The 20,270-nt window shown below is 34.6% G+C and overlaps 1 protein-coding gene across 1 annotated transcript; it reads right to left on the bottom strand.

Annotated features, from left to right (window-relative positions):
* Window positions 1–1,398: 1,398 nt before the first annotated feature.
* Window positions 1,399–13,625, bottom strand: LOC129746996 (N-acetylgalactosaminyltransferase 6-like). Its single transcript, XM_055741005.1, has 5 exons — window positions 13,423–13,625; window positions 11,477–11,871; window positions 11,052–11,413; window positions 1,648–2,528; window positions 1,399–1,587 (listed from the first exon to the last, which is right to left on the bottom strand). Exons 1-5 carry the CDS (start codon window positions 13,471–13,473, stop codon window positions 1,408–1,410), a joined length of 1,869 nt encoding a protein of 622 aa, XP_055596980.1. The 5' UTR covers window positions 13,474–13,625; the 3' UTR covers window positions 1,399–1,407.
* Between the last annotated feature and the right edge of the window lie 6,645 nt (window positions 13,626–20,270).

The following is a 20,270-nucleotide window of genomic DNA, read 5'->3' as shown; positions in this document are numbered from 1 at the left end:
GATCTCCTCTCCAAAGGCTCCTAAACTTCTAAAGCTTTCAAAATTTAGTTGTATTTTCCTTATAATACCATGAAGGTTGAAATAGTTTTTTTTTGTTGAAGACCTGGTCTATTTAAACTTTTATTTCTCCAACTCAGATTATTGATCGATCAGTTTATTTGTTGTAGGAGATAAAGCAAAAGGTTTATTCAAAATTATGCAAATTGAAGAGATTTGTTCTGTATTAGTTTCAAAATTATTGATAACAAAGTTTTTTTCAGCTTTGAATGTTACGCTCAACTTCACCGAATTTTGGAATAACACAGATTAGCGGTTTATTAGTTCATTGACGGAAAGAACCGAATATAAACGCATTGGTTTCAGCAAACAGGCAACCAAACATAAGAAAGGTGATTTCGTGAAACAGGTTTCGCACAAGATACAAAACAAACACGTGCCAAAGTCTTGCGTTCGGTAGAATTTGCCGAAATTTTGATCAGCCTGATACCGTGATTCTAGGGCAGGTGAAAGGAATACACGGTACCTTATAATGATGGCGGTCGCTAGTAATAAAATGCAACAAAAGATGAGCAATAATCTTACTGTCCGGACTATAAAAAATGTTTTTGTATGAACCTTTTTAGAGACTCACAGAATGATCTCCAGCCGTTAACGCTTTTTCGTTATTATGATAGAGACAGTCTTATATCTTTGACTTTATTTTGATGAGAAAAACTAATCAAACTAAGATGAAGGTAACAATAATGATATCGTTGATCTCCTTTAAGTGTTGAGTTAAACTAAATATTTAAAAATTTACTCATACCTTCCGTACGGCAACATGACGAACTAAACGTAATGATCGTGGATTCATTTTAACTGGTAATTAAAAAAACTAGGGATCTCGTCAACTCAATCACATTTTTCCGTTGAATCTTCTCAAGACTAGCTCCATCGATATTAACCGGCTACGCAATGTAAATTCGTACAATGTTGAAGTGCAACTGACCAACTTTCTTTTCGATTCTTTGAGATGCTGCTGCAGTATGGAATATTTGTTCTCGAAGAAATTACTTTCACATTTTTGGATTTTTTTTCTACGTTGCATCTCTCATTTCGCTGGGAAAGGATTTAGGGCAGTTTTTGCGAGCGATTTCGTTGAAACCGATGAATGTTTTCGGATAGCACTTTCCAACTTAGAAGAAACAGAACCCAGAATTGAAATTATATTTTTTGAGAGAAGTAACAAACGATCGGATTTGAAATTCTGATTTCAGAACCTGGAATCTAATCTTACGAGTTAATTTATAGATTTTTGCAAGAATTGTCATCTGAAATCACTAGAAGGCTAACTGATTTGTATCACTTTAAAAGACTCTTTGTTTACATTTCACTTTTTAAAACTAGGTATAAGTAAATAATAACATGCTAACGCAACAGTTTGAATCCATAACTGTTCCAGTTGTTCATGTTTGTCACATTGACAAAGCCCCATTCCCACTGTTGGCTCTTTTTCGAAGGATCACACTTGGATACCGTTACTTTTTTGTCGATCAAATCCAGGCACTGGTTCCGTGCGGTTTTTCCGTGTCGTATTATTTTCTTATCCTGTAATTAAGAAAAATAAGAATTTAAAAACTAAGACGTTTGATGTCTTATGCAATTTACCATTTCGAACTTCCACAGCTGATTGCCCTGGGACTCGTGGCAATTGTAGAAGATAACGTCGACTCCGACGTCCGATGCATCCAGACATTTCTCGTTAGAGGCCGATCGGATGTCCCGGGCATACGTGAGGGTGAAAAATTGGGTTGTCTGTGGATTGGTTTTGTTTTTGGCACACAAGTAAACTCCAACCGATTCCTTAACCTTGTGACTCAAGCTGTCCAAACAAAGATGCGGTGATCCCAAGTTCTGCAGCCGTCCCGATGCAAATGGAGGAGGTTCCCGAACCGGGTACCTTTCCAGCAGATCTGGTGCAATCTCTTCCAGGAACCATCGGAAGGATTTACAGTTTAGTCGCTCGCGGAGAGCTTTCTGCTGGGATAGGTCTCCGGCATCTGTTTTAAGATACTGGGGATTTCTTTCGTATACGTACTCTTTATATTCATCCATCCAAACTTCCGCCACTCGTTTGTAATTTTTGATGATGAAATTCGTTCCCCTCGGATTTGGAAACGGGGAATAACCCCGGAATACGTGACCCACATGAGAGCAAGGGGCATCCACCATTCGGCCACCGCATTGCCAAATTTTGAAGCTCAACTCGTACTGCTCTCCACCCCAGATATCCAGACCCTCGTCGTAGCCGCCCAGCTCCCAGAAAAATTTGGCACTGATCGCAAACAGTCCGCCAGCCATGATGGGGCTTTCGAAGGGTTCCGTTGGATCTTCGATGTCTTGAGGTCTCAGTGCCATGCGTTTATAGTTTAGCTTCCAATCGAAAGCTCCCCGTCTGCCGCCATCCTGCGTCCGATATTCAAAGGTGTCGTAGCCAATGACGTCGATCGTCGGACAGACGCACGTTCGGTAGTTTATGGCGATCGGTTCTAAGTGGAAGAAGAATTAAAATTCAAATCATGAAAATATAGGAACTTTTGGAAAATTTTATTGTGAGTTTTTGGTTAAAATACAGTGAAAAGGAAATTGTTACATTTTTTTAAATCAAAAAATATTTGGCAGACGAGCAATCTGGATTTAGGAAACTTAAAGCAAAAAATTGCTTATTGCTGTTCAAAGATTGTATTTTGGCCGCAATTTGTCGTATAAAATGCAGTGCGTAAAATGTTTTCCCTGCATGTAGGCGAAAATTTGCGGCCAAAATACAATCGTTGAATCGCACCTACCTTATTCTCAGTGCTGAGATAAGTTATAAGTGTTTCATAAGGTAATGTCCCCAGTTATACTGTGTAATGGAGTTGTTAATTTGACTTAAGCAAAATTGCAGCTCAATCGGACTAGATTTAGGAGTGTCTCAAAGAGCTCAAAGTAAGGTTTTGTTTAATCTTGCCAGATACTTTTAGAAAAAAGCGGGACATTTAAGAAACTCTTAAAAAAGCTTAGTCGTATTGCCAAATTAATATGTGTACCAGATTGATGTTGTTCTTGTTTTCTTACATGACTTCTATTTACACGGTTTTTTGATATAAACACGATTACACTGTTTTTGCAAATTAACACCCCAAGCAATCAAAAGTCCCATAAACAGGTACCTAAAAGCTGAGCCCCATCATTGTTATGAAGTACGTTCTATGCAGCTCAAAATTTAAGTTCTTATTGATACCTTCAAGTTCCAAAACAAGTCCTTATTTAGCTTCCAACTGAGTTTAAAAATCAGCTTGAAAAAAATCGTAAAATGAGTAAAAAATTCTCTCTCTATCTCAGTTCCACCCTTGGCATCGGTTCATACAACCTTTTCTTGATAATTTACTTTGTTCAGTACATGGTGCCGCCATGACGCCACACGTCGGATTTCAGACAAATTGCTCAATTGCTTCTTTCCTATATTTCCTACATACATCGCATCAGAATGGTCACTGAAATACCAAATTGCTTATTGAAAAAAAAAAACTTTCCCGGCTTGGGTATCGAACCCCGATCTTCCTGGTGAGAATTGAACACGCTTCCACAAGACCACGCCTAGATGTTGTTCTAACTGAAACTAAAACTCGAAGTGGGGATGTCATTTTGAAAGCACCTCAATGAACTTTTGGTGACTAAGTAAATCCCGTTTTGAGCATTTTGTGTTCTTTATGTGACTTAGTCCCTTAGAACGTACATATGAATAATTTTAGCTACTTGTACTAAGTTCATTAATGAGTCCATATAGTTCACTTATGAGAATTGGGCAAAATAAGCACCGTTTTGAGCACTTTTGTGCCCTTTATGTGACTTAAGTCCCCTACAACTTACATATAAATCACTTTTGCAAATTTCAAGTTAATTAATGATTACATAAAGTTCACTCAAGGGAATTGGACAGTTAATTCTCTTTGTCAGCCAATATGTAACATTCAAAGCCTTCATTCAAGTGAATGTGTGACTTTTGGTTGCTTGGGACCTTATTTGAAAGAAATATTTCAAGTCCTACATGTAAACGGTAACGCGTAAAAAACCTTTGAGTAATAACATATAAACTTCAAATTTGTTTTTAAAATTTGAAAACTCAAGGAAACTTCAATCATTCTATACTTTGGGCAATTGAGTCGAAAAAGGGGTGTATGGTAAAATGCAATTTTACTAAAAAACTGTCGAAAAATTAAGATACATAATCATTTGGAAGCAATTTGGAATAATATTTTCTTTAAACCAAAGTTATTAGAGAGGGTAAAAGTTGAAGGCTAAAAACCCTCTTTAAATAAATATTCAACAACAACAACCAAAGTTATTTACATTGCATTGGTTGAACATACTCCAAGAACGCTTAACTGAATCAGAATCTTATTGTTACTTTAGAATTTTTAGTATTATCTTATGTAAACTTTGAAAAATTGCTGCTAATTTTGAGAAACAAGACGTATTCGAAATTTTTTTTGTGTAGAACCAATGAATTGCAATGGAGGCTTAAGTTTGGTTTTTCCAGTGTTAGTCAGAAAACTTTGTTAAAGTTTTCCATGAAAAAAGCTGGACATTTTGAGGAAAAAGCGGAACAGCGAACAATTCAACAAAAAAACGGGACATGTCCCTTTTTACGGGACGGATGGCAACACTAGTTTAACCCCAAACCTCACCTTAGGGGGCACCAGAGGAAATTGGAAAAAATCGAAATTTTGATATTGATGTCGGATGACTTGAAAATGCATAAAACGCAGATCTATCTATGCTATTTCGAAAAAAAATAAAGAAAACCGACTTTTCCGGATTTACCCGTTCTTCGAAAAACTGTTAGATTTCTATGGAATGTTTAAGAAATGGCATGTAAAATAATTCACAAATCGCCCCAAACCTCGATTGTCGGCATTTTTTGTTGATAATACCAGATCTAGACTTTTTTTTATCATTTGATAATCATTTGGTAGCAGAATTAAAATTTCTTCTTCTTCTTTTAATTTTTTTTCTTCTTTATTCTTCTACTTCTAACACCAACATGGCCAAAACTTTTATGCATCCTGCATTTTATAACGTAAGGTTTTCAGATATTTTCAGCACGTATCCTCGCCGGACAAATCCGGACTATTTTATCTAAAAACCTGGTAAAATCCGGGAAAAATTGTCGACTACAAATCCGGGTAATACTCGAGCAGATTTTGTCAAATTCAGGAATTACTCAACAAAAATCGAGGAGAAAAAACTTGAAAAAATTGTTTTTCAACAAAATTTATCAGCAGATTTTAAATTGTATTTAGGCTTCCATAAACCCATAAAAATATTGCTATTTTTGCATCACAGCATGCGAAAATAGATCACGTGTTGTAAAAAAAAATGAAAGCCGCAGATCTTGAAAAAGTTTTTGGATGGTGGAGTTTTCAAAACGTGCTAAAAGTGGCAAAATTTCTACCACTTTTTTCCAACACGAGTGAACTTGCTCTAAATAAAAACGATAACAACATAATTTGAAAACCAGGATAAAATGGAGCAATCTGGCAGGCTCACGAATGAAAAAAACATTTGTCTGGCATTTCGGGATTTGTTTCAGTAAGTCAAAATCCTCCATCCCGGGCCAACTGAGGTCGATTTTAGGAAAATTCTATAACAATCTTACAATGCAATGTTCAACATTTTTTTATAAGTGACACTTACATGCTTCTAAAAGACCGTAATCTTTATAATACTTCAACACATCCATTCTTGTCCAAGGAATATTTAAAGAAGGTAGTGCCAAGGCAGTCCTGCTCTACACAGAAAAAAATATGAATCCTAAACAGCACTGAAATAGAAAACCTTTATTATTACATGACGTGGAACGCGATTTATTAATGTAAATTTACAAAATAAAAAAAGTTGAATCCTTAACAGCACTGAATTCTAATGACACGAACATAACTTGACACGGAACACGATTATTTGATGTAAATCTACATCACATATGATGTAAATAAAAAGAAGCATCACATATGACGGAATTTTCAATGCGAATTCAAAATTACAAGTCTCAAATATTTTACATGTCTTTCATATTTTACACGTTTGTTGAAGTTTATAGACGTGTAATATTCAACTTGCACTGATTATTCCATTATATGTGATGCTTTTTTTTCGTTACATCATATGTGATGTAATTTTACAACATTTTCGGGTCACACAAAATTCTTAGCAGCACTGAATTAGAAATTTCTTAAAATTACACGACATGGAATGTTATAGGGCATTGAATTTGAATTTAATTAATATTACAACACACTGAACGCGATGATGTCATGTAAAAATACAAACTGTCGAAAACAGGCAGACACAAATGTCAACAAAGTGTTGCGTCAAGTCGTGCCCAACAATATTTTATTGAAGAAGGTTTTCCGCGATTAAGTTAATCAATCTTGCTGGTTCCTGGAGATCTTCGAGAGGCAGGAATGGGAAAAGGACCATACAGAAAAATGTAAACAAACTGTTAGGTCAAGTCGTGCACCAAAGTATTTTGTCTAAGCCTTTTCCTCGCGCGTGAGTAAGCTTTTCGGTTTTGATGGTTCCCGGAGATCTTTGAGCAGCAGGGATGCGGTTCTGGAAGTTGCTGCATGATACCCAAATTTGGATCCGGTAGGGGAGATGAGGGCATAACGAGCACCCAGGGCATAATGAGCACTCCTTTTTTCTACATAAGTACGTATTTTCTTAAACAAATTTTTATAAGGATTTGTTGCGTACTATCCATAGTATTAATTTTTCACCAAAAAATAAATATCCTTCTCATCTTTACAAAAATATTAAATAATAACCAGCAAGGTTCTAAAGTGACGAAAATATTATAATTTTTGAGCACCACCAAATAAGCATTTATGACCTTTAAATCATTTTGATCTGAAATGTACGCACTGCAACATGATCTACACATTGTTTCTCAATTTTCAACATCATAAAATTTTAGATTTTTCACTTTAATCAATTTTAAAACGCTTTTTTACTTTAATTTGTTCACTAGAGGCGAATAGAGCACTTTCAATGAAGGCATAATGAGCATTTTCTGCCGAGGAATCTAGCAGCGAATTCAATTCGATGAAGTCAACTGAATAATAAAGCTACAGCTTGGCTTGTTTTGTCTGTCGATTTGGCCTATTGGTAAGGTGTCGGAGAGGTAATCAGTAGACTCGAGTTCGATTCCTGATCGAGGGGATTTTTTTTTGCACATACCATTCATGATTGATTTTTTTTATTGTTACATTATACGGCTAATAGCATCAAAGCATCATCCGTCAAACAAAACACCAGAAACATAATGCATGAGCATGTGTTCATTCTTTGAATTCTACAAACAAACCAAGATTATTTTGTTATTGCTTTGTTTGATGAATCTACGCCTCACCGTTTAGTGCAATCATGATCATGAATGATATATGAAAAAAAAAATCACCTCGACCAGGAATCGAACCCGAGCCTACTGATTACCTTTCCGACATCCAACCAATAGGCCAAATCGTCAAGTTAAGCTGTAGCTCTATTATTCAGTTGACTTCATCGAGTCGAATTCGCTGCCAGATTCCCCGGCTGAAAATGCTCATTATGCCTTCAATAATGGTGCTCATACTGCCTCGGGGGGTTTCTCATTATGCCTCTACAGTGACTGGTTTTCAGCTTTTGGCAAAAATTTTTAAAATGCATTTTTAAACGTTTTTCTCTTCTTTTTCAAGTTTCATCCAGTTAGGCAATAGACTATTTGAGTGTCTGAACACGAAACAATGATGTAATTCACATATTACAGCTGTTCTCTATGGTTAAATAAGCGTTTTCCTTAAGGTGGCCATTATGCCCCCATCTCCCCTACTTAGGGGAAGAAAATAATTGTGTGAATGTGGCTCCTAATTAAATAAAATTGTGAGATGAAAAAATTTTGCCGCTTGATAAAATAAATTATATTTATAATAAAAAGATTTTATTTTCATTAACAGCTGAGAAAATTCCATTATTTAATCATAATAACAATAAATAAAATAAAACAAATTCCAATTGGAATGTTTTTCTTTTAAGATTCAGTGGTTTTATAATTTACATCTTTTTTATTTTACACGTTGCAAAATTTTACATCATTTTTCATTTTACATGTTGCAGAATTTTACTGGCGTGTAATTTCCAACAAGCACTGAAAATTCCGTCATATATGATGCTTCTTTTTATTTACATCACATGTGATGTGATTTTACAGATTTTTTTCGTTGTGTGTAGTATTGGTACAGGCTGAGACGTCACAATCACGAAAAATCTGTTAATTAACTAGGAAATTTTTCTTTTTCAATAATAATTCGAAGAATCTGCTGGAAATGTTCCACTTTGAAAACATGTTATTGTAGAAGGATTCTTGCTCTTCAAAATGGGTGCAAAAAAAGTTGCATTTCCTAATAATCTTTCTTTAAAAAAGGCCATCGAAATCAGTGTTCCGAATATCACTCAATTCTCATGAGAGACACTGAAACGTTTTCAACAGCGAAAGCAAAACCTAAATTGTCGGTTGGTTTATCTCCCAGTGGGGCAAAGATTGTGTTCGACAGCGCTGCTCCGAGAATCAAAGAAATAAAATTTGAAAGAGAGACGTTTCTTCTCCAGTTGGAATTCTCAACTGAGTGAGGAGCTACCTGATTTTCAGTTTCTTTTTTCAGTCAATAACTTTTCTTGCTCAATCACTCTCTCACTCACTCGTTTACTGATCGATGATCGAATGCTGTCTGCCTGATACATCTTGCTTTGTTGTTGCTGTTGTTAGGGAGGATTAAAATAGTCATTCAAACACGCAGGCAGTACGTATGAACATATGTTTCTGCCGCTTTGCCAGAAAGTACGCAGGCAGTATGAACCGATGCAAGGCCGCATTGATTGAGTTTGAGTGAGTGAGTGAGTGGATTTTCGAATAGGATCTTGTATCAGTCAGTGTCTCAATCACTTCTGATACACCAGGTAGTGAGCTTTAGAGATCGACTTAGATGCGAATCCGCTCTCGCTTTTGAATCTTGTTTACATTGACTTCGCATTGTCGCTCTGCCGATTCTCTAGGGAACAACAGGCAGCAGCAATCGGCTTTGAATGTTTCCAACTAGAAACCTATCATGAGCGTTTCTTCCGAGTGATTTTCGGAAGACTGATCGAAATTCAAAAAAATTGTGGATTTTCACCACTGAAATTTGCAAAACTTTAAAATTAGTTCGAAGTCTTCCATGAAAATGTTCAAGTAAGTGCAGTTTAAGCTTGTCATTACAATAAAGTGATCAAAACACAATTTTTTTTTATACAAAACCACAAACTTTTATTGGCATTTTAGTAAACTGAGTTAACAATCATGAATTGATGTTAATTGTTCTACATAAGAATTGTATATGTTAAACCGGTTGGATTAAAATCATTACAATCAATTGAACACTCAATATCTACCAGCTGATATTTTCTTCATTTTTGAACGTTTTAGCTTTAAGGCGACATTGCATTCATCAATAAATTAAGAAAAAAAACATTATGCAATCTTCAAAGGACCAAAAAACTTCAGTGAAATAGAGGCCTTACAACAAAATCAAAATGAAATTGGAATTCGATTTCGTTCTAAAACATGTTTTTCTTTGAAATTCCTACCATTCTCACATAAATTTTTGATACAATCGTTTTTGTGACGTCACAAAAAAATCCAATATGGCTCTCGACACTACCTTTTTTAAATATTCCTTGATTCTTGTCTTCCAATTTTCATTATTTCCAGAGCTTCTGTCAACCACTTACTTTTTCAACCATAGGCTATTCGTGAGTCTCAGTAAATTAGGTCACGTTCTTCAGTTGCAAATTCTATTTAACTTGAAAATAAGACACAAATTTTTTTCTGATAATTTTACATAGTTTTAACCAAGGTAGTCCCAACGATATTACGTAATCAAAGAGATGGTAGGGCGGCATTTTGATTTCTTTGTGGTGAAACACGCTATCGAATGTGGCAAGTTTGTACACTGGATTCTTTTTTTAAACGATCTTATTTTACACGGTTTTATTTTAAACGATTTTTTTAAACGATTTTCTCGAAATAAGACGATTTCCGAACATGTCGAAAACAAGTTCTCTAAACTCCCGCTTTATTTTCAAACCACTTTTGGGTGGTAAATAGATTCGGACGTTGCTTTCCGACAGAAACATGGGCCAGACTGGCCACTTAGAGACTTTGCGGAAGTTCCGGTACAACCGTGGCTTGAAAATCAAAACAAATCAATTCAAAACAAACATTTGAGCGTCTCGATTTCACTCAAATCACTTCAGAATGGCCTACCTGATTGGAAATGGACGATTTATAGTCCAAGTTGGCCACTTTACTCGAAATGAGCGAGAAATTTTGCCCGGTTGTTTTGAACTTTTTTTACACGATTTCTTTTTTTGCACGTAGGTACACAACAATCGTTTAAAAAAAGAATCCAGTGTAGTTTTTAGGTTGTCCAGACGTTAAAGTAATTTTGGTACTAGGATTTTGTCGTAGTTATGTACCTAGTATAGTTATCCTAGGATCTTTTAATATTCTTTTATTGAGTTCTAAATAAAACCTGCCAGATTGCACGATTTTATCCAGATTTGCCCGGATATCCAATATTATTATTCACTTTAATTAAAAAAAAAACAAACAAAAAATCTCAAAATGAGTTACATATTATACATACCTTTTTTAAACTTTTCACTTAAAAAAAATTAATATTCTGAGTAAGTCTTATCAGTAAGCAAATTCCGAATCTACTAATGCGACTCGGTAAAAATGTTTGAAATTTTTTTTTCATGATTTTTTTAAAAATATATTGGGGTTTGTTCAAGTTTGTCTGGACGTTGCCGGAAATTTAGTTTGATTTTTTTTTTGTAAATTCTTACATTTTGATACATGATACATGTTAACCTTTTTTCACGGATAACTGCTACTGCAACGAAATCCAACTAACAATGCAATTGACAATATCTTAAGTGATATATTTACATACCTAACAACGGTGGCAACCAATTGGTGTTAACCTCGGTGTGCGAGTCCAGCACGATCAGCACATCTCCGGTGGCCCTTCTGAGCCCGGCAAGTCGGGCCAAAATCAGTCCGGATCTCGTCGGCATGTGGATCAGTTTCACCCGGCCCGGCGGAAGCTCCTCGCGGATGTAGTTCTCCAGCGGCTTCCAGAGAAACTTCTTGGTACTGTGATCGTTAACCATGATGATCTCCTTCAGCAGCTGCGGGGGCGATCGGTTCAGAATGCTGTGCACAGTTCGAAGTAGCGTGCTCCAGTGCTCGTTGTAGAATATCACAATCACGCTGACCGTTGGCAGTTCTTGAAGGTACAGTTTCTTCTTACATCTGGAGTGGAAGAAAATCGATGAATGAGGTTTAATGATGTTTTCTTAAGTAATTGATACTCACTCCGGAGGACGGAGATCGGTCACGGAACGATCGATTGCAATTTTGTCGCTCACAACTGCATAGTAGCCATTTTCGGTGAACAGTTTTTCGTTCAATTTGATGTCCTCGTCTTGGTCCAGCGAGAAGGGTTTCCCGTGCTCTCCTGGACCCGATCGATTCCTTTCGGCCTCCAGTAAGCCGTAGTCGTGCCAGTCGATTTTGATGCCCTCCAAATTCCGAGGAACCCCGTTGAAAAATGGCTCATTGGATGCCGCTGCATAGCGTTCGTACAGGCTGTTTTTCAACTCTGAAAGATCGTCGTACCGATGTGAGATCAAAAAGCTAGCCGTCACAACGAACAGCACGATCGCCAGCAGTTTGAGGGCGAACTTGTTACCCGGACTAGAATGTTTGATCTGGAAATGAGGAAAATATCAGAAAAGATTTTGAACCTTCAAAGTTTGGTAATTAGGAGATTATGTTTAGAAAACTGATACTCTAAGAATTTTACCTCCTAAATATGAAGAAATAGGAATTAAAAACTTAAAAATAGGAATGAATGCTCATAAGGATGGCAGCGAAAAGGGTCCTATCGAATTTCAAAAACCGACCATGTACGTACATTTTGTAGATTGGGCCAAAAATTTCAGCCTAATTGAACTTGATTTTTTAGGAGTGCCTCAAAGTGTTCAAAGTTTAGATTTTTGAGTTCTTGTTGAATTAAAGTTTTTTTCTTGAATGAGAATTCTGAATCCCAATCTGACTCTGAACTCTGTATGTGAATTATACAATTCTGAACTGAATTCTGAGTCTGAATTCTGGATAAGACCTTCGAATCTGATTTCCAAATAACTTGTTCATCAAAATTTCAATTCCAGCACCTAATTTCATTAAAAACTTCAACCCGAAGCCACAATCTGCTGATATGCCCAAATAATAAGTTTTTGTTAATGTACCCCACATGTGGTGCGGAAATTTTTTTGTACCTTCTTCCATGCGTGTATTAATGGAAGAGTGACTTGTTGAGAAGCTTTGGGCAGTTGAAAATAAAAGACGAACCTGAGACTGTTTTTTTTCGTTCTCGGGCAATAAATCTAACATCAGATAAACTTTGTTTTTATTTTCGTTGTAACCGAGTGACCTTGACTTCAAGTGGAGAAATATGTTAAGCACCCAACTTTAATGATGAGGAATGGGTTTGGAGCTCATTGACAAGATAAAAAACTTAACCAATGAAAAGTTAATTTTTAAACAATTGTTGTGGAATTTGATAATTTAGTAATGAAATTATCAGTTAAGAATTTTAGGAATAAACCTTGTATTAAGTATAAATTTTGAAATAACGTCCATGCTAGGCTTTTTTTTCTACCCAAGAAGCTTAGTACAAAACCTTCAGGTCGGTATCGAACATCTCAAGCTTTATTTTTAAAATTTATAATAGATATCTCTCCCGAAACATCTCCCCGGCAAAGAATCCAGGCGCGATTCGGTCAACGACTCGCCGAATTCGCGATAAACGGCAATAATATGCAAAACAGTCGTTAATTAGGCGATTCAGGAAGAGGAGATAGATTCACATGGGCAGTGTCCGCCCCATTTATTCCCACATGCTTGCATCGCTACAGTTTTTTCGCCTTTTTTTGCATATTTAGATGTTCACCCAGATTTTATACATATTGGTTAGAATCGCACAGCATCCTCCCAATAAACTGGTTTTGCACCACACACTTTACGTGGAACGTGGTTCTGGGATCAGAATCCAAATACGACCCATAACTGGATTGCCACCTGGCAAATGTGAGGTGGGTACTTTTTTGCCGTTATAAAATCGGTGATCGATGTCCACTCAATGGCTTCATCTTCTTCAACTGAATAGATTGCAATGACGAATTTGTAAGAGTTACACCATACATCACACTTTTGAACGGCTATAATAACTTGAACTTGACACTGTAACTTGAACGCACCTTTTGAAAAGCAAAGTTTCTCGTGTATCGAACGGCTCGGAAAGGAATCATTTTGTTTAACAAAAACCTTTAAATTAACCGAATTTCACTATTGGAATCTTTAACTGACTAAAATCCACAACGACTCATTCCGACAGAAAACAGATGAGAATGACCGGTTAAACACACGAAGAAGTTAACATCCCGCCCCGAACTGGATGCTGCGACAGTTTGATAAAGACTGACTTGAATGGGATAGGATATTCTTTTCGGAAGAGTTCTGTTGGGTCATAATGCTGGAGCTGAGTCGAGCCTCCATGTCTCCAGGTTTTTTTTATGGCAAGGCACGTGTAACCTGGTTGAACGTTGTTCCTTTCTCTTGTTAAATGCTACGCATGAGAAGTGGTTGGGATACGAAATCCTTAGGTAAATAAAGCTATTGTCGACGGTGAAAGGTGATCGCAATTAAATGTTCTTGTGGCGCTGGTAGGAATAAATGACTGGTTAGACTCGACGTATGTACGTAATAATCAAGAATCGTTCCAGATAGTTAATCCAGGTAGAACAACAAAGTTATTAACTACGTGCATAGTGAATCTGATTCATCAAATAAAATAATGGAAGGACACACATATTTCTTGTAAATAAATCTTCTTCGAAATACTTTTTTCTGACTAACACTTAATTCCCAAATCACCACAACGTAATTGAAATCGAGCAACTGAAATTCATTCAAACGACGGCACACTGAATTTCACTGTGATGATGGTCGGGATATTCCGTTCTGAATTGATGCATTGAGGCTGTCGACATATTATGGATGGATAATGTTGAGATTTGTCCAATCGAAGCAATTATAAACATAATTAATAAACAGTTTACCATGGAAATGGTTCAGTATATAAGGTAGCGAAATTAGTTAAATTCCAAGTGTTCCAATTTCTACCTCCAAGCAGAACAAGTTTCTCCTTCCCACTGCACAAAGTGCTTCAAACAATAGGTTATGGCAAAGATCTCCAAGTATCAAGATAGTTGGGCTGTTGTTTTTTCGAACAAATCGTTGGGGCCACCTACACAATGTTTATGGTGCTGCCGCCCTGCGAGATGGGATCCAAGCTTTGCAGCTTTCTACACAAGAAATGCAGCTTTGCATTCAAGCTTTGAGTGGAAGCACATCATCACACTAATACTTTGAAAATCAAGCGTTACTTCACTCACACAATGTTTATGTTTATATTGATTACAACAATGCAATTTGCACTGGTACATGTGTGTGCGTGAAAAAAGTTCAAACACGAGCTTTGATCTCAACCCGTCAACCCTCACTTGGCTCTAGTGTTTTGTCGCCAGAATTCCGTGGAAGCTGATAGCTCCTGGTTATGGGCCCAGCACTAGTTGGAGAGAGGAAGGAGAATCGCTAGGAATCAACAGGGGCAAGAAGAGCCAGCGTCGAAGGAAGGACAACGAACCAGGAACCATTGGAAGGTATCGAGGTAGGAACCAGAGCCACCGGAAGGTCGTCGGTGCAGAGCCATATGGAGGTCGGAGACCGTAGAAAGTTGTGGGACTAGGACTCAACTGGAAGATCATCGGATCGGGAAGCCAGGTTGAGGTCAACAAGCCAGGAAACACGGGAGGTCGTCGGAAGGTTGCTGAGTCATCGAAGGTTGGCGGGTAGTATCATTGAACGTCGTCAAGTCAGGAACCAGGTGGTGGTCGTCGGACCAGGAGCCACTGGAGGACTAACGAGCGGGGTACCACGGAAGGTGGTCGGACTGGAAAGCCAAGTGAAGGTCGTCGAGCTGGACCACTAGAAGCGTCAGGCCTCAGGGAAGGCGTCGAGGTGGAAAGGAAGCTTCGAGTCGCAGAAAGAGCGCCGAGACCAGATCCATGGAAGGTCGTCGGGCCAGAGTCATTGGGAGGTCGTCGGACCGGAAGCCACTGCAGATCGTCGTGCCAGATCCCGGTGGAGGTCGTCGAACTGGTGCCAGTGAAGGTCATCGAGTTGCAACAGGGGCGAGCCGCCGGAGGCAGTTAAAAGGCTGTGAATGTATATGTTGAGGAAGAGTGTTGAAATTTGTCCGATCGAAGCAATCGATGGAACATATAACAACATACACATCTATATATATATAAAAGCAATTTCTGTATGTTTGTTTGTCCTCTATAGACTCAGCCATATTAAGAGCTAGAGGTGTGAAATTTGGCAAGGGTGCTCATTAGGACCAGGAATGATGAAAAATGTTTTCAGATTTTCGGATGACCCCTTTTGAAGGGGGTCGTCCATACAAGACAAATATTGTTGTCGCGATATTGACCTTACTTTTCGTCGGATTGTGTTGAAAATGTCACATGAGCGTTTTGAAAGACGAGCAATCGATTTCAGGTTTCAAATTTTGTGTAAGAGGTCAACCAAAAGGGTCGTCCATATTAACTGTTCGCTGTTTTTGCGATATTGACGTTATTATACATCGAATTCAGATGAAAATTGGTACACAATAGTTCTGAGTGACGTGCAATCGATTTGAGGTATCAAACTCAGACTCAGAGTAAGGGGTCGGCAAAAGGGGTCGTCCATATTAACTATTCACTTTTAATGCGATATTGTCGTTATTATACATCGGATTCAGATGACAATTGGTACACGAGAATTTTTAGGGCCGAGCAATCGATTTCAGGTAATTAATTTAGTTTACGGGGCCGGCAAAGGGGTCGTCCATACTCAATATATTGCAATATCGTCGTTATTATACAATGGATTGGGATGAAAATTTGCACACGGTGATTTTCAGGGACGGGCAATCGATTTCAGATGTCAAATGTATTGTCGTCCATATTAATTAATTTTTCACTTTTTTTTTTAGCAATATTGACGTTATTATGCAATGAATTACTTTGAAAATTTGCACACGTTGTAATTGCGTTGTTATGCAACGACCAAGTCGAAATTCATACCCGGGTTTTTTTTGGCACGGTCAATTGACTCCTGATTTTAAATTTAGTAGCAGACGACAGAAAACATGATCGTCCAAAATTTTTGCAATTATTACACAACAATGAATTCGGAAGTGCATTTGGAAAATGCTTGGTAATTGACTTTCATATAAACTGTTCATGACATATTCCAAGTTGAAAGCGAAACGGAGTTCGTATGGGATCAGCTAGTAATTAATAAACAAGTACATATTATATGTAACCATGGTATTATATGTAACCATGGAAATAGTTTAGTATATAAGGTAGCGAAATTAGTTTAATAAAGTATTTCAAGTAAGTAGCTCTCTCCTTTCCACTGCTCAAAGTGCTTCCAACAATGGATAAGAATAACACACTCATACCGGTAGTGTTGAGATGTTGTTGATAAAAAATATGAACATAACCTCTAATTTTCGAAAAGAAAAGTTGCAATACCTTAACCTTTATTTTGCAATTACTTTTAAAATTGAAAATAAGGATACTCGTCAATTAAATCAATGACAGAAAAGACAAAAATGACAAAAATGATAAAAATGTCAAAAATTTAAAAAAAAAAACAAAAATGACAAAAATGACAAAAATGATAAAAATGTCAAAAATGTCAAAAATGTCAAAAATTTCAAAAATGACAAAAATGACAAAAATGACAAAAATGACAAAAATGACAAAAATGACAAAAATGACAAAAATGAAAAAATGACAAAAATGACAAAAATGACAAAAAAGACAAAAATGACAAAAATGACAAAAATGACAAAAATGACAAAAATGACAAAAATGACAAAAATGACAAAAATGACAAAAATGACAAAAATGACAAAAATGACAAAAATGACAAAAATGACAAAAATGACAAAAATGACAAAAATTACAAAAATTACAAAAATTACAAAAATGACAAAAATGACAAAAATGACAAAAATGACAAAAATGACAAAAATGACAAAAATGACAAAAATGACGAAAATGACAAAAATGACAAAAATGACAAAAATGACAAAAATGACAAAAATGACAAAAATGACAAAAATGACAAAAATGACAAAAATGACAAAAATGACAAAAATGACAAAAATGACAAAAATGACAAAAATGACAAAAATGACAAAAATGACAAAAATGACAAAAATGACAAAAATGACAAAAATGACAAAAATGACAAAAATGACAAAAATGACAAAAATGACAAAAATGACAAAAATGACAAAAATGACAAAAATGACAAAAATGACAAAAATGACAAAAATGACAAAAATGACAAAAATGACAAAAATGACAAAAATGACAAAAATGACAAAAATGACAAAAATGACAAAAATGACAAAAATGACAAAAATGACAAAAATGACAAAAATGACAAAAATGACAAAAATGACAAAAATGACAAAAATGACAAAAATGACAAAAATGACAAAAATGACAAAAATGACAAAAATGACAAAAATGACAAAAATGACAAAAATGACAAAAATGACAAAAATGACAAAAATGACAAAAATGACAAAAATGACAAAAATGACAAAAATGACAAAAATGACAAAAATGACAAAAATGACAAAAATGACAAAAATGACAAAAATTTCAAAAATTTCAAAAATTACAAAAATTACAAAAATGACAAAAATGACAAAAATGACAAAAATGACAAAAATGACAAAAATGACAAAAATGACAAAAATGACAAAAATGACAAAAATGACAAAAATGACAAAAAAGACAAAAATGACAAAAATGACAAAAATGACAAAAATGACAAAAATGACAAAAATGACAAAAATGACAAAAATGACAAAAAAGACAAAAAAGACAAAAATGACAAAAATGACAAAAATGACAAAAATGACAAAAATGACAAAAATGACAAAAATGACAAAAATGACAAAAATGACAAAAATGACAAAAATGACAAAAATGACAAAAATGACAAAAATGACAAAAATGACAAAAATGACAAAAATGACAAAAATGACAAAAATGACAAAAATGACAAAAATGACAAAAATGACAAAAATGACAAAAATGACAAAAATGACAAAAATGACAAAAATGACAAAAATGACAAAAATGACAAAAATGACAAAAATGACAAAAATGACAAAAATGACAAAAATGACAAAAATGACAAAAATGACAAAAATGACAAAAATGACAAAAATGACAAAAATGACAAAAATGACAAAAATGACAAAAATGACAAAAATGACAAAAATGACAAAAATGACAAAAATGACAAAAATGACAAAAATGACAAAAATGACAAAAATGACAAAAATGACAAAAATGACAAAAATGACAAAAATGACAAAAATGACAAAAATGACAAAAATGCTAAAATTACAAAAATGACAAAAATGACAAAAGTGACAAAAATGACAAAAATGACAAAAATTACAAAAATTACAAAAATGACAAAAATGACAAAAATGACAAAAATGACAAAAATGACAAAAATGACAAAATTGACAAAAATGACAGAAATGACAAAAAATTACAAAAATGACAAAAATGACACAAATGACACAAATGACAAAAATGAAAGAAAAATTACAAAATGACAAAAATGACAAAAATGACAAAAATGACAAAAATGACAAAAATGACAAAAATGACAAAAATGACAAAAATGACAAAAATGACCAAAATGACAAAAATGACAAAAAAGACAAAAATGACAAAAATGACAAAAATGACAAAAATGACAAAAATGACAAAAATGACAAAAATGACAAAAAAGACAAAAATGACAAAAATGACAAAAATGACAAAAATGACAAAAATGACAAAAATGACAAAAATGACAAAAATGACAAAAATGACAAAAATGACAAAAATGACAAAAATGACAAAAATGACAAAAATGACAAAAATGACAAAAATGACAAAAATGACAAAAATGACAAAAATGACAAAAATGACAAAAATGACAAAAATGACAAAAATGACAAAAATGACAAAAATGACAAAAATGACAAAAATGACAAAAATGACAAAAATGACAAAAATGACAAAAATGACAAAAATGACAAAAATGACAAAAATGACAAAAATGACAAAAATGACAAAAATGACAAAAATGACAAAAATGACAAAAATGACAAAAATGACAAAAATGACAAAAATGACAAAAATGACAAAAATGACAAAAATGACAAAAATGACAAAAATGACAAAAATGACAAAAATGACAAAAATGACAAAAATGACAAAAATGACAAAAATGACAAAAATGACAAAAATGACAAAAATGACAAAAATGACAAAAATGACAAAAATGACAAAAATGACAAAAATGACAAAAATGACAAAAATGACAAAAATGACAAAAATGACAAAAATGACAAAAATGACAAAAATGACAAAAATGACAAAAATGACAAAAATGACAAAAATGACAAAAATGACAAAAATGACAAAAATGACAAAAATGACAAAAATGACAAAAATGACAAAAATGACAAAAATGACAAAAATGACAAAAATGACAAAAATGACAAAAATGACAAAAATGACAAAAGTGACAAAAATGACAAAAATGACAAAAATGACAAAAATGACAAAAATGACAAAAATGACAAAAATGACAAAAGTGACAAAAATGACAAAAATGACAAAAATGACAAAAATGACAAAAATGACAAAAATGACAAAAAGACAAAAATGACAAAAATGACAAAAATGACAAAAATGACAAAAATGACAAAAATGACAAAAATGACAAAAATGACAAAAATGACAAAAATGACAAAAATGACAAAAATGACAAAAATGACAAAAATGACAAAAATGACAAAAATGACAAAAATGACAAAAATGACAAAAATGACAAAAATGACAAAAATGACAAAAATGACAAAAATGACAAAAATGACAAAAATGACAAAAATGAAAAAAAT

This window comes from Uranotaenia lowii, chromosome 2 (assembly GCF_029784155.1).
Source record: "Uranotaenia lowii strain MFRU-FL chromosome 2, ASM2978415v1, whole genome shotgun sequence".
NCBI classification, from domain to species: Eukaryota; Metazoa; Arthropoda; class Insecta; order Diptera; family Culicidae; genus Uranotaenia; species Uranotaenia lowii.
Note: the sequence above shows the minus strand (reverse complement) of the source record. Positions and strands in the feature narration are given on the sequence as shown.

Bases quoted from the DNA above. Each gene is read 5' to 3' on its own strand.
- LOC129746996 (XM_055741005.1), bottom strand. From the start codon at position 13,473: ATGATTCCTTTCCGAGCCGTTCGATACACGAGAAACTTTGCTTTTCAA. The intron at 11,872-13,422 runs GTGCGTTCAAGT...CCTCATTTCCAG, and splicing joins GAAACTTTGCTTTTCAAAAG to ATCAAACATTCTAGTCCGGG. The intron at 2,529-11,051 runs GTATGTAAATAT...TCTTCCACTTAG, and splicing joins TTGGTTGCCACCGTTGTTAG to AACCGATCGCCATAAACTAC.